Raw genomic sequence first — 15,104 nt, 5'->3', positions numbered from 1 at the left:
ATGGTTCCATGTCTGCTGTGGATATCTGTGGGGCATTTGCGTGTTCTCCGTCTGCCTGCGTGTATTTGCTCTAAATATTCGCCCTTTTCCCACAGTCCAAAGTCCTGCGAATTTGAGCTGATGGCTCTTCACTAAGCTAGACAAAGTGCTTACAGTTTATACCAAAGGCCTGCCTCCAGATGTTTTGAGTGTGCAAAACTAGTGCAGCGTATACAACCTCATCATCCTCCTAAAATACACTGGAATACTCACAGGAATACATCGCAGTAATATAACGTGTTTACGTCTTTTCTTTATCTTGGAGTGTCGTTTTTATTTGGAATGAGGCATTCACTGAGCAGTATGAGACTAAGTTGTGGTTGTGCAGGATTCCCAGCAGCATTCCTGTAGGCTCCGCCAACAGCTGTCCAAGTGAGACTGTCCGGCAGAGCGCAGGCTAGAGGAGGGGAATGGGACCGAGAGCTAAAGCAGTGAGTTCATCAGGACAAACACACAACGGATACCGTTCCACAACAGGTATTCGAAGAATTTGAAGAGACAGCCAGACTTTTAGGGAATTCATTCAGCTTGAATTTTTAGGAAAACGGTATTCTGTGATGTCTTTCCAAGACCTTCGAGACTCTTTTGAAACGTTCTCGCAATACATGAAAACGGGGCGCAGTCGGAATAAAGAGCGATTGCAAGCCAGCCTGGCCGGGTTATGCGAGCTTGAGCTTCTCAAACAGAGACAAGAAAGCAGGGTGCTGCGCGCTCTTGGGATCAAGGACCCTTCGTCAACCGGGGGCCCGGATTGGGGAGCTCTATGCTCGGAACTTTGTGCTATGGACGCACCGAAAGGGAAGGAAAGCTGTGGTCTCAATCTCCACCATGTAAGTTATATTTGTCCTAGCTTATTAGCCAAATTAATATTAAAGTTAGTATAGCCGATGTGATAGCCAGCTACTTTAAATTTCAGTTGATCCGTTTTCCAAAAGTTCGCATACGAAGACAGCTGATCCCATACATAAGGGTGTGTGCGTGTGTGTGTGTGTGTGTGTGTGTGTGTGAGTGGGGGGGGGGGGGGGGGGGGGGGTAGCGGTGTGTAGTGCTAATACCCGTGCCTCGTTTCTTAGCATTTACTTGCGCTGACTTGTAGGGATTAATTGGCTTTGAAATAGCTTCTTGCTTTTACATTACGATGGTAACTATAACGACCTAGAACGCGAAAAATGTCGGTGGCTGCTCTTTGTGCGGGGTTAGTGCATGAAAACGTGGAGAGCCAGGCATACATTACCATTTTTGGTCAGTTTGGGGAGCTTCATTACATTATCCATTTTATGCTGAACACAGTGGCTTATCCAGAGATCTGTCTGTTGAGTTTGAATCATTTCTCACATGAAGACTGAGGTCATTATTTTGGCATTACACCAAACCATCTTTGAGTCTTTAAAATGAATTCCACGAATCAACAGCAGATAAGAAGTTGCTCTGTGGCCTCAGGATGCAGATTCTCATTCAAATACCAAAGATGTTTCTTTTATATATTTATATCATTGTAAATTATACATTATGCTATATATTGCAGCACAATGTAGCATGGGATAATCATTTACAGTTTTGGAATTTAATACACTATTATTATCTCCAAGGATGCTGCACTTTGTCTTGGTTTTCACTTCCAGAAATAAAGATGCAATTAAAAAAATGTAACCATGTCAACAACAGTTTGTAGTTTGAAGTATAAGACACTGTTTTTCACATTATAAAGAGCCATATTCATTCTGTGCAAATTTGAAACTTTTACTGAAACGAGGTAACATCTGAAAGACAAGTAGCTGCCATTTCTATCGATAAATCTAGTGTGCGCTTAAAACATGAGTGAGACAAATGTCCTCCTGTAAAAGGATGCAGCAGATGAGCTGCTGACTGTGACAGTGAACAGTGTAAGACGTGCTACATGGTGAATGGTGGAGTTTGTCCGACTCGGGATAAATAGTTTAAATGTTACAACTATGCCATATAATTCTTTTTATATGACTTTGCACAACACTAGGAACACTAGGAATACGGGGATTGGTTGTAAAGAAACAAATAGTTCCATCTTGTGACTTTCTCTCTATCTACAGAATTTAGAAAATGTCCAAACTACTCTTAAGGTTGCACACAACACTCTTCCCTAACCCCAAGAGAAGATATTGTGACTTGAACATTTGCCTCTTTGTTTTTCTTTCTGTTTTTTATGTAGCTCATCGGTTAATTCCTAAACCATGACACTTAATGCAGTGGCACTATGGCTTCATATTGGTTTCATATATAATTTGGACTGGTTGGGACTTATAGAGGTTAATGCTGAAATTAGTCATTCACCCCTTGCTCCCTTGTATTTGTTTATGTGTGTGGCAGTACTGGAAAAAAGGGACAAAAAGGCCTTATGTCTGCAATGTGGGAACAAAGACAACTAGACTAAGAAAAATATGATGCGTATGCATGAAGAGAGGGCATCTGTGTTTATTAGTGAGGAGTTGCTGACAGCCATGTGACAGCTGACAGCAGGTGGGGAAACAGAGCAACCTTCACAGTGGCCTCCAGCGTGTAAAGAGATTAATGAGAGGGCATGAGGCAATGTGAATGCATAATGTGTAGTGTGTCTGTGTGAATGCACTCTGGATTATCTAACAACTATGTTAATCATAACAGAGTCATGTCTAGGAACGAGAAGAAGTGCATTAAATTTCCAAGGATAACAACCTCAGAAAGTGACTTACATTCAAAAAGTGTGGCCTTTGTGGGAATGTCTACATATAAGTGTTTATAGTTAGTATGTTAAAATGACAGCACAAATGTACAATCTCCAGTCCATGCTTTTTTCATCTGTGTATCGTCAAGCCAAATGTAAACATTCTCAATTTTAATATATGTGTTTTGTCTACATTTCACACCAAATACAGGGAGTGCAGAATTATTAGGCAAGTTGTATTTTTGAGGAATAATGTTATTATTGAACAACAACCATGTTGTCAATGAACCCAAAAAACTCATTAATATCAAAGCTGAATGTTTCTGGAAGTAGTTTTTAGTTTGTTTTTAGTTTTAGCTATTTTAGGGGGATATCTGTGTGTGCAGGTGACTATTACTGTGCACAATTATTAGGCAACTTAACAAAAAACAAATATATACCCATTTCAATTATTTATTTTTACCAGTGAAACCAATATAACATCTCCACATTCACAAATATACATTTCTGACATTCAAAAACAAAACAAAAACAAATCAGCGACCAATATAGCCACCTTTCTTTGCAAGGACACTCAAAAGCCTGCCATCCATGGATTCTGTCAGTGTTTTGATCTGTTCACCATCAACATTGCGTGCAGCAGCAACCACAGCCTCCCAGACACTGTTCAGAGAGGTGTACTGTTTTCCCTCCTTGTAAATCTCACATTTGATGATAGACCACAGGTTCTCAATGGGGTTCAGATCAGGTGAACAAGGAGGCCATGTCATTAGTTTTTCTTCTTTTATACTCTTTCTTGCCAGCCACGCTGTGGAGTACTTGGACGCGTGTGATGGAGCATTGTCCTGCATGGAAATCATGTTTTTCTTGAAGGATGCAGACTTCTTCCTGTACCACTGCTTGAAGAAGGTGTCTTCCAGAAACTGGCAGTAGGACTGGGAGTTGAGCTTGACTCCATCCGCAACCTGAAAAGGCCCCACAAGCTCATCTTTGATGATACCAGCCCAAACCAGTACTCCACCTCCACCTTGCTGGCGTCTGAGTCGGACTGGAGCTCTCTGCCCTTTACCAATCCAGCCACGGGCCCATCCATCTGGCCCATCAAGACTCACTCTCATTTCATCAGTCCATAAAACCTTAGAAAAACCAGTCTTGAGATATTTCTTGGCCCAGTCTTGACGTTTCAGCTTGTGTGTCTTGTTCAGTGGTGGTCGTTTTTCAGCCTTTCTTACCTTGGCCATGTCTCTGAGTATTGCACACCTTGTGCTTTTGGGCACTCCAGTGATGTTGCAGCTCTGAAATATGGCCAAACTGGTGGCAAGTGGCATCTTGGCAGCTGCACACTTGACTTTTCTCAGTTCATGGGCAGTTATTTTGTGCCTTGGTTTTTCCACACGCTTCTTGCGACCCTGTTGACTATTTTGAATGAAACGCTTGATTGTTCGATGATCACGCTTCAGAAGCTTTGCAATTTTGAGACTGCTGCATCCCTCTGCAAGATATCTCACTATTTTTGACTTTTCTGAGCCTGTCAAGTCCTTCTTTTGACCCATTTTGCCAAAGGAAAGGAAGTTGCCTAATAATTATGCACACCTGATATAGGGTGTTGATGTCATTAGACCACACCCCTTCTCATTACAGAGATGCACATCACCTAATATGCTTAATTGGTAGTAGGCTTTCGAGCCTATACAGCTTGGAGTAAGACAACATGCATGAAGAGGATGATGTGGACAAAATACTCATTTGCCTAATAATTCTGCACTCCCTGTAGGGTTGCTCAAACACAGCAGCAAGTCTCTGCTGGTGTGGTTGGAATGGAGGGGTGGCTGACTAATCACTTATGTGAAGTTTCAAAATCAAAAAGTAATAGCTGTGCAGTTTCTGCAGTGTAATCACCCTACAAGCTAGCTGCTTGAAACACAAGTCCTGTAAGTCACAATTCCCACCAGCATAGAGCGATATCTATTTATTATCCAGGGTCAACATACAATTTACACTGTAGGCAACGTTCCCTCTAATTTTTCACGTGTCTGAGCGAACACACAAACTCCCTGAGCGTCCCTTGGACCACTGTGAGCAACAGCAGACGTGTGCACTGTGGTCACGCCAGCATCCAATCCATCCAAGTTACATGTTTATTAAAATAATCAAATTACTGCATTTACATTTATGTTAGACGACTTTAAATTAACAGCTTTAGCCCACTTACAATGAAAATTTAAAATAAATCTTGTTCATGACCTGTGCAGCATGTTAACACTATTGGAAGAAAAAATAACTTGAACTCCAATTTTGAAAACACAACTTTCTTTTTTTTTTCTTTTTTTTTATAAAGCTCTGACTTGTATTATGAGTCTGTGGTCTGGGAGAGAGTCTGTAACTCTGTCTGCAAAATACAGTAAATAATGACCAATGTTGGGCAATTAATTATATAGTTACTTCTTCAAAAAAGTAACTGAGTTTTGTGGATGCGTCTGGCTTTCATAACTGGATGCAGGATAATACTTAGGCACTGGAAGTCATCCAGCCCCTGTTCTCTCAGGGAATGGACTGAACAAATGTCTAAGATGGCATCATATGAACGGGTTATGTACAGAATGAAGGGGAGAGAAGATATTTTTGAGCAGGTCTGGGGTCCTTTTTTGTTGTACATCGACAATGTCTCCTAGATATTATGATAAATGTTCTTTTGGGGGGGGGTTTCATGTGTCATTGGTATTTTTGTTGTTGTCTTTTTCTTTTCTTTTTTTTTATTACTTTGAAAGTCAGTAGAGGGAAGAAATTGTCTTAATGTCATCAGTGGTCAAGGTTATGTTTTGCCTTTTAGGCACCCGGGTGTTTTGCCCCCATTGCTTTTGTTTTTGCTGATGTTTCCCAGGAAGCGGTATATCATTTTGTTTCTCCTGGTTTTTTTTGTTGTTGTTGTTGTTGTTGTTGTTGTTGTTGTTGTTGTTGTTGTTGTTGTTGTTGTTGTCTGTTTGTCTTAGTTACTGTTAGTCCTTATTTGTTGGTTGTTGTTAAGAAACGGACAGAGAACTGACAGTATGATTATTCCAGTTGTATATTCGTTAATGTTTCTGTCCATCCAAAACATGAATAAAAAAACAAAACAAAAAAACAAAAACTGAGTTTTGCAAACAAAGTTTTTTGCAGCTGTTTACCTAAAAATGCCACCAAGGCATTTTTAAAATAAACATTTCAAACTATTTACAGAACAATCAGCTGTTCTGCATCAAATCTGATGCCACACAAATTATTTGTGCCGCTCCAAAAAATAATTTCTGTCCACTGAGATGAAGGAGAACAACAGCCTGATACCTGCAGGCCTGACAGCAGCAGATGTATCACTGCTGTAACACCTGTAACACTCAGCAGTCGCCTCATTGTTCTGACACACAACAAAACTATTGACTACACTACACACTAACTACACACTAACTACACAAGATTTGCGCTAAATGTCGCAAATCTCTCAAAACACGCCGTCACTCCTAAAACTTCCCCCTTCCTAAACAACTAAATGCCATGTTGCCATATCATTTTTTGATTGGTCGACATGGTGCATTTTTCCACCAATAGGAAAGGCTGGGGGAGGGGGGCTGTTTTGCTCACAGGCTTTCCAGCGTTTTCCTTATAAAACGCTGTTTTCACCGTTTCTTCCTGCAGTAAATATAAACAACGACAGTATTCAGGAAGAAAAACAAACATTGCAGATATTTTATCATAACTCTGGTTTTACGTGGCCGATCAACACGATTTAAAAACTGGTATAAAGTCCACACTTTGTCCGTCAGTTGTTCCGTCTGTCCTGCTCACATCTCCAATGGTTGTACACGTTGTCATTAACGTGGCTTCACTCCACATCAGCCGCTTTGCTAAAACACCGGTGTCGGCACATAAGGACGCTGTCCTTAGCCTGTCAACCACGTTGATCAGCTGCGTATATACGAATGTGAATCGCATCATTGGCTGGACTGTGGGATAAGGTGGCATTGTTCTGATCCCATACGGGAGTAGCCAGTCACTGAGTAACACTGCAGAACAGTTAACGGATTTATTTTCATTTCAATTCAGGTTAGATTTTTTTTTGTGCGCAGAGACCGTGCCAGCAGTGCGCAATTGCGCACACGCGCAGCTTAGAGGGAACATTGACTGTAGGGCTGCGAATTACTTGGGACCGCTGCGTTTGCCATTAATTGTGTCATTGAGCAGAGTTTACCCTGAAGAATGTAGATAGTGCTAACTTGTAGTGGTTGCAGATCCTAAGGTACCAGTTATATTTTAAGTCTAATAAATATAAGTTGTCACTTCCTTCCAGCACACACACATGCACACACACACACACACACACACACACACACACACACACACACACACACACACACACACACACACAGAAGACATAAGCAACCATTGAGTCAGTGTGGTCTCACATGAGGAGCTGCTTGGCCCCCACACAGCTCCTTTTATATAATACACTCCAGACATAAGGTCAGTTTAATTTTTTTCATGTGTACACGTACACATGCACATATAAATCCTTTGTATAGTACAATATTAAAACACTGCTCAAAGAAATAAATAAAAGCAACACCTAGAGTATAGCTTTAAGCCAATTAAACCTTTAGGATACGGTTATATTCACAAGTGCGAAATATGGCACAGTTAGGATAACCTTGTGTTAAGCAAGAAAAGCAAGAAAAGTGCTCAACATCTTTAAAATAAAGTAATTTACATTAATTTCCATGGCTTTCCAAGTGATACTTCAGAAGTATTCTTCATGACTAGTTCAACTAGAACTGAACTATTGCCACACATAGCAAAGTCTACAGTTTGAACTTCACATCAGATTATTTAGCTGAATACTTCTGAAGGGAAAAGGAAATTTAAAAAAATGAGTTCTCCTGTTATTGTTTCAGTGCAACAGTTATTCTATTCAGCAATCAAGACTCAATGTAAGGGCCCAAGTAGACATCAGTCAGATAATCCAACAGAAGATGAAAAGTCTAGGGAATGCATTCCTTCTGTGGATCATAATGTTTGCTTTGTATGAGAACTTGCTGACCTGTACTGAAAAAACAAATTGTTGGATTAAAATTAAAAAAATATGAACACTATGTAAAAAAAAAAGTAATTTACAGCTTTACTGTAGCTGTGTGAGCAACTACAGTAAATATAATATGAATAAACAACAACCTATAGAGCCTTTGCAGTGATACTCCAAAGCACATTACTTTCTTAACTCTAAAAATAAATGGACATTCAACCTGTTGGTGCAGCAAGAAAGAATTAAAGTGACTGTATACATGTTTGTGTGAAACAGCTAATACATATCACTTCAGACACAAAAAATATGAACAAATATAAATTTAAACATCAAATGTTTACATAATATTCAGTCGTTGTTTTTAAAAAAGGAGTGTTTTTATTTCAAAATCCCCTGTGAGTAGAAAATCTAGGAAAGATTTTACCCTGCCTGGAATAGGGTTACCGGGTCCCTGCCGGGAACCAGGCCTGGGGAGGGTGCCTGAGAGCCAGCACCTGGTGGCCTGGCAGTTTGTGTTTGTTGGCGGCCAGGGGAGGAGAAGGCTGTATGTTTTGGACACTAGGCTGAAGAGAGGGCTGAGCCGTCACTACCTAGTGGTGAGATGGATCAGGTGGCAGGGAAGGATGCTGGATAGACCTTGGGTGCATAAACGTATAGTGCGGGTAGACCTGGAACGCATGGCAGAGGCCCCTGTCCTCGAGATCTTCAACTCCCACCTCTGGCAGAGCTTTGATATCATTCCAAGGGAGACTGGGGACAGTGAGTCTGAATGGACCATGTTCAGCCCCTCCTTGCTAAAGTTGTTGCACTGCGCTGCCAACACAAGGCGATTGGTACCTGTCATAATGGTAACCCCTGGACCAGATGGAGGACACCAGAGGTGAAGGGAACCATCAGGCTGAAGGAGTCCTATCAGGTTGGCTAGCCTGTGGGACTTCGGAGGCAGCTGTGGGTACCGGCAGGCCAAGCAGAACGCAGCTTGGGCAGAGGCTGAAAATTCAGCTGTTGGAGGAGTTCAGGGAGGCCATGGAAAAAGACTTTGGGAGTGCATTGAAGCGATGGCTTCAATACTGTCACATGACTGGCATACAGTCACACGACTCAGGTGGGGAAAGCGGCACTCTACTGTGTGTAGTGTGGTTGGAGTGTATCAGCGGAGATGCACTCCACCCATTGAGGCAGTTAAGCAAACCCCTTGGCTGCAGGGCCCCAGGGGTGGATGAAGTTTGCTCTGACTTCCTGAAATCTCTGGATGTTGTAGGGCCTGTCTTGATTGATAGGCCTGCACAATGTTGCTTGGAGTTCAGGGGCAATATCTGTGGACTGGCACACTAGGGTGGTGGTTGCCATCTTAAGGAAGGTGGAGGAGGTTAAGTATTTCAGGGTCTTGTTCATGACTGAGGGGAGAAGGGAGCGGGAGATCAACAGATGGATTGGTGTTGCAGTTGCAATGATGTGGACCCTGTACCAGTCTGTCATGGTGAAGAGAGAGCTGAGCAAAGCTCTCGATTTACCAGTCGATATATGTCCCTTCCCTCACCTATGGTCAAGACCTTTGGGTAGTGACCGAAAGAAGAGAGATTGCAGATACAAACTGCGGAAATTAGCTTTTTCTGAAGGGTGGCATCTCCCTTAGAGATATGATGAGTTCAGCCATCCGGGATATGCTCAAAGTAGATTGACTACTCCTCCACATTGAAAGGAGCCAGTTGGTTCGGGGATCTGACAAGGATGCCTCCTGGGTGAAGTGTTCTGGGCATATCTCACCTCACCTGGGGCAGACCCAGGACACGCTGGAGAGATTATATCTCTCAGCTGGCTTTGGAACTCCTTGGTTTTTCCCCTGGACAAGCTGGGGGAGGTTCCAGGGCAGAGGGAGGTCTGGGCTTGTCTCCTTAGGCTGCTGCCCCTGCAACCTGGTCACGAATAAGCAGAAGAAGATGGATGGATGTCTACAATATCTAAGGCAGCTCATCAAAAATGTCTACAAGTAAATTAAAATAATTTAATGAAAATAATGAAGTCTTTTAAGTTATTCTTAAAAAAATACTAAGGTCCTGTTGACTATAAATCAGTCAAAGCAAGTCTTCCACTTTGAGTAGAGAAACATCCACATCAATGAAAGCCATATATTATTTATTAGACCTTAGAATTTTATAAATAATCAAAATGTTCATTTTAAAATTATCTTTAATTTTCATCAAACACTTCATGCCATGGCAGACCCAATACCAGTTATCTATACAGCATTAAAATGAAATGTTCTTTTTATTATGAAAGTGAGAAAAGATATGAAAAAAAAAAAAACCAAAGTAAAAAGTACTGTAAGCTCTTACTAGCAGAATTTTTACTGTAATGAAGTCAATGGTGTGTGGAACTTACAGAAGAAGCAAGTGCTGCAACAAGTGAGCAGTTTCCGCTTGTGTGTGAGAAATAACATTTCCAACACATAGCCACAATCCCTGTGAAGAACATGCCAACATGTTTCAGTCTTCATTAATCCCATGCAAATGTACACCCATTTGGAGAACCCTGACATAATACAGAACAATAATATGATTAATTCCCAGACTGCAGTTTTAAAGGAATTAAGTACTTGAAACATATATTTGAAGGAAAAGTCTTTATTCCATCTGACAGATTAGTTATAGAAAGAAGACTATCCTCATAACCTGGAAAAATAAAAGTAATCCTAATTTTAACCAATAAAGAGAAAACTCGATAGACCATATTAGTCTTGATAGAGCCTCTGTTGCATTAGATCAATCTCTCTGGGCTCCTTTGATCGGCTGCATCATCTACTGGTGGTGGGGGGTCATAGTTATGTTCCTCCTTTGTTATTGTAGTTGTAGTTGAAGCCTGCAGTCGGTGGGCTTGGTGGTGCTACTGCAGTGGGCCACAGTCTGGGCGGGCCCGGATCCCTGCCCTTGGTGGATTTCAGGGAACGGGAGTGCCTATGAGGGTCAGCAGGGGAGCTGGCTTCAGATAGGGGGTACTTTGCTCCCTCACCTGCTTGAAGTGCAGGTTTGTCACTGAGGTGCAGGGGAGGTAATCCTTCTCTGTCTCCTTCTGGCCACCTGTGCCTCAGTTTTATTGCACAACTTACACACTCACATACCTTACACTCTCAAGACACATACATATAGGGCATTTGGGATGCATCAACACCACATATGAGTGGGTGGAGACTTCTCACACCCCCGTTCTCTATTTGCCGTCTGGGACAGGGGGCCAGGAGGAGGAGCTGCGTGCCTGGTTGGGGTCTGGGCTGGTGGGCTTCCCTGCTGCTGTGGGGCAGGGGTGGAGACAAGCCGACCATCCCTGGGCTGGTGGGCTTCCCTGCTGCTGTGGGGCAGGGATGGTCGGCTTGTCTCCACCCCAGAGTAAAAGGGACCATCTCCTGTACCTGGCGGTGGAATCCCCCTTAGTGGGTGCTGGTGCCTAGACCTGGGGGTATGGAGTATGTTAGGGAGTGTGTACTACATTCATTTCTGTGTGCCTCCATGTTGGGCAAATGAGTGAGTATTAATATATGTGTGCATGAGGGTGGGAACCCATGTTTGTGTCTGCGTGTCAGGTCAGGTCTTAAACTCCACCTCTCTCAGAACATCTCAGGGACCCTCCAGGTGTGGGGGCCTATTTCCTCTCCCCACACTCTCTGCCAGTGGCGGGTGCCCCCATCCGCTGGTGGTTGTTGGTGTCCTGTATACTTCGTGGCCCAATCTATCCCAGAATTCATAGCGCGGCCCAGCTCAGTTTCCAACAATGGCGGCAGCTAGTTAGTTTTAATATTACTCTTATTATTCTTTCTGGGTCACAAAATAAACGTTTAACATATTTTCAGGCGAGAATGTAGCTGTGTAAACCTCAAATATCTGCTCAGTTTATCAGGACACCGCATATTTTCAAAAGCGCTCCGACGTTTTCGGAGACGTCTGTTACCCACTAGCTCGATAGCTAGCCGGGGGCTAGGCTCACTAGAGCCGTGAGAACATCGGACTCCCGGCAGATCATTTTCAAACCCACCGCCGTCTTTCGCTACTCAGGTTAAACATGATATATGAGTCACTTAGATAACTTAAAAATGTTATTGTTTGTCCTTTTTTAGTATTTTATTTGTTCCTGAGTAAATCAGTTTGGCTGAGATTAAAGTTATAGTTTTTACACAGCTGAATAAACGTCAAGCAGACAGCTGATCATCAGACGTGTGAGATGCTGGAGAATTTACTCCGGTGTCCTGTTATATTTTAGATAGCAAGGAGTTTATTAAACTTCACCGAAACAATCTGCAAATGTCATTAAAATTTAATAAACTATCATCTTGTCTTTATTTTTAGTTAGCACAGACCTGAAACACTTAAGCTGTAAGCTAATGATAGTTACATAAGAGCAGATGCTGCTGGTGCAATAAGCTGTACGTTTTACGTCCAATGGATGATGATCTGATTAGTCGACTAATCGCAAAAATAATCGGTGACTAGTCGACTATCAAAATAATCGTTTGCGGCAGCCCTACGGCTCAGTAACGTTTAATATCTATTATTTACAGTTACTTTTGCATAAGTTGGTTGTTGCTGTGGCTTCCCTACTGTGTTGTTTTTTGCCTGTTTTTCTCAGCACGTCTTGAAGCACATTTTCATTATTTTCTCTCTCTAACCCTCATCTCCTCTGTTTTTCTCTCCCTCTCCTTCTGTTAACTTTCTATCCAACTTCTCTTCCCTTGTTCTTCCGCCTTCATCTACCCAGTCCTGTCTGTTTTAATTTGATAGTAACTAAAAAAAAATCCTAATAAAAATCTAATAAACTATGACTATCAGGTGGCAGGTTAGCCTTCTTAGACTGTGAGATTTCCATCTGTAATGGGGGACATCTAAAAGCTGACGTGTACCGTAAACCTGCACATACAGATCAGTATTTAAGGTTTGACTCTCATCATCCACTGGAGCACAAACTGGGCGTCATCAGGACGCTACAACACAGAGCGAACACCATCCCCACTGACACAGCAGCCAGGGAGGCAGAAGAACATCAAGAAGGCCCTGAGTAAATGTGGTTATCCCAGCTGGACTTTTGTCAAAGCTGGGAAGGCGCTAAAAGAAAGCTCCAGCTGATCCAGGAGAGAAGGACGACCGCTGCCCAAGCGAAAACCTGTAGTGATCCCGTACGTGTCAGGAGTATCGGAGCAGCTGAGACGCATTTTTTCTAAACACCGGGTCTCTGTGGCTTTTAAATCCCAAAACACGCTGCGCCAAAAACTGGTCCACCCCAAGGATCGGGTCCCCCGACACAAACAGAGTAACATAGTGTACGCTGTTAAGTGCAGGAGGACTGGCAGGATTTATACATCGGGGAAACCAAACAACCTCTGGCTAAGAGGACGCCACAACACAGAAGAGCCACCTCGTCAGGCCAGGACTCTGCAGCCTATTTACACCTACAGGCCAGTGGACACTCTTTCAATGATGAGGATGTAACATCCTGGACAGGGAGGAACGCTGGTTTGAGGGCGGAGTCAAGGAGGCCATTTACATGAAAAGGGAAAGACCATCTCTGAATGGAGGAGGGGCCTAAGGGTACATCTGTCACCATCTTACATGCTGTGATTGCAGCCATTCAACTCTCTGTGAATGGGACTCATGGACTTTGATCAGTGGTTGTTGATCAATGTTCATGAGACTTTACATATTGATGATTATAAACTGACCTCCCAGCCCATTGTTCCTTCAGAGGGCTGGTTTCAGTCATTATGCAAATGTCCTGTTTATAAGATTGAAACCTGTAGTCAGCTGAGACTGAAGACGTCACCTGGATGATGACGAAACATTTCTCCCACAAAACGCTACGTCCAGATGAACAGAATCACCTTTTGGAGATATCAGGTGTATCAGTATAGCAACCAGTATGGCATTTTTCTGGCCCTTCAGACAATAATTCTGATTGTTACATACAACATTATCATGACACTTGTTACAGCCCTAGCAGGGCCTCCTCCTGAAGTTGCCTTTGTGGGCGTGTCCTACCGTCTCTCCTGCCTTAGGTGACACCTTTTTCTTTTGTACAGCTGTCTCCCATCAGCAATTACAGGTATTTAAGGCCAGAGTAAGGTGAGCTCTGGTGTCAGAGAGCCATGTTGGTGTTTGCAGCTAGTGAGCTGTGTGTGTTTGGTCGGTGCAGCTAGTGAGCTGTGTTCGGTGATTGTTTACTCCTGCTCTTCGGAGAGGAGTGTTTGGTGACTAAACTCTTTTTTAAACTTATTTTTCAGTTTACTGACCGATGCCTGAGTTTTGTTTGTTTTTTTTAAATGGTGGTAGCAGCTTGTCCGTCTCTTTTAGTTGAGTTAATAATAGAAACTTTAATAAAACTCTTTAATTTAACCCTTTTGCCTCCCTGCCTCCTTTTTCCGACCCGGACACTTTTTGTTACTTTCCCCCATTGCCTGGACCCTTTTAGGGGAACGTAACACACTTATGACACAAAGTAAATGCAAATATATTTGCCATCAACTATTTACTTTTACTCATGGTCACAAGGGCGTGTCCACATCTGTTCCTTCTGTGTCTGAATTAGTAGAATTAATTCACATCCTAATATTTTATAAATTTTTATTATACATCCTTTTATGTTTTTGTGTCTTACATGGATCACTTTACATTTTTCTTTTATGAAATTTTAATTGCCAATTTCCGAATACCTTTCCACCTTGCAGACTGCCAGCTGTTTCATTTAATGAACCCTGGGCTTGCTTTCATACCATATCATTGGGAAGAGACAGTCTTCACAGTGAGATCTAGGGTTAGAATTAGTAAGTTGAAAACACAAGATCATGATGTGGCGTGGGTGTGGTCTCTGGCCAGCTGCAGAGGAGGGGTGACGCAGTGAGCTCCCGGGGCGGCGCAGGGGCGGGGTGAACAGGTGTGCTGGGGATCTGTCAGTGATTGTCTCTCTTTATATGTTGGCAGTGACAGTCGGAGGAGGAGAGCGGGCGTGACAGCAGTGAGACAGAGCGGGAGTGTCTGTCCCAGTACAAAACCACGGTATTAAATAAAAGTTCTGCTGTCGTAATATTCGCTCCGGCTTATGTTTCTTGGGTCCAACGTTACACATGACCTCTGAGTTTTCACTAAAATTTGATGAAAGTCATGACTATGGGGAAAAGCAGCTGTTCGTAGTACTCATGTATGTGCATGTGCATACAACCTCATGCAAACGCACCATAAACACATGCAACATAATCAAGTAACCATATTTTGCACATACAGCACAGGTTTAAACATTAATTAGCTTGAATTTGAACCTTTTAGATCACTTTAGTGAGAAATTACAAGTGCTACCCAATTT

The 15,104-nt window shown here is 42.5% G+C and overlaps 1 protein-coding gene across 1 annotated transcript in view; it reads left to right on the top strand.

Moving 5' to 3' along the window:
* Nucleotides 1-408: 408 nt before the first annotated feature.
* LOC146660085 (uncharacterized) overlaps nucleotides 409-15,104 on the top strand; it is a 30,107-nt gene continuing 15,411 nt past the window's right edge. The window contains exon 1 of the mRNA XM_085419765.1: nucleotides 409-869. Within this exon, the coding sequence (XP_085275891.1) occupies nucleotides 597-869 (273 nt within the window). The 5' untranslated portion in view covers nucleotides 409-596. The remainder of the gene's footprint in view (nucleotides 870-15,104) is intronic.

Source organism: Rhamphochromis longiceps, linkage group LG10, assembly GCF_057381845.1.
Source record: "Rhamphochromis longiceps isolate RC_006_pf linkage group LG10, R_longiceps_female_GT1.1, whole genome shotgun sequence".
Classification (NCBI taxonomy): domain Eukaryota; kingdom Metazoa; phylum Chordata; class Actinopteri; order Cichliformes; family Cichlidae; genus Rhamphochromis; species Rhamphochromis longiceps.
Note: the sequence above shows the minus strand (reverse complement) of the source record. Positions and strands in the feature narration are given on the sequence as shown.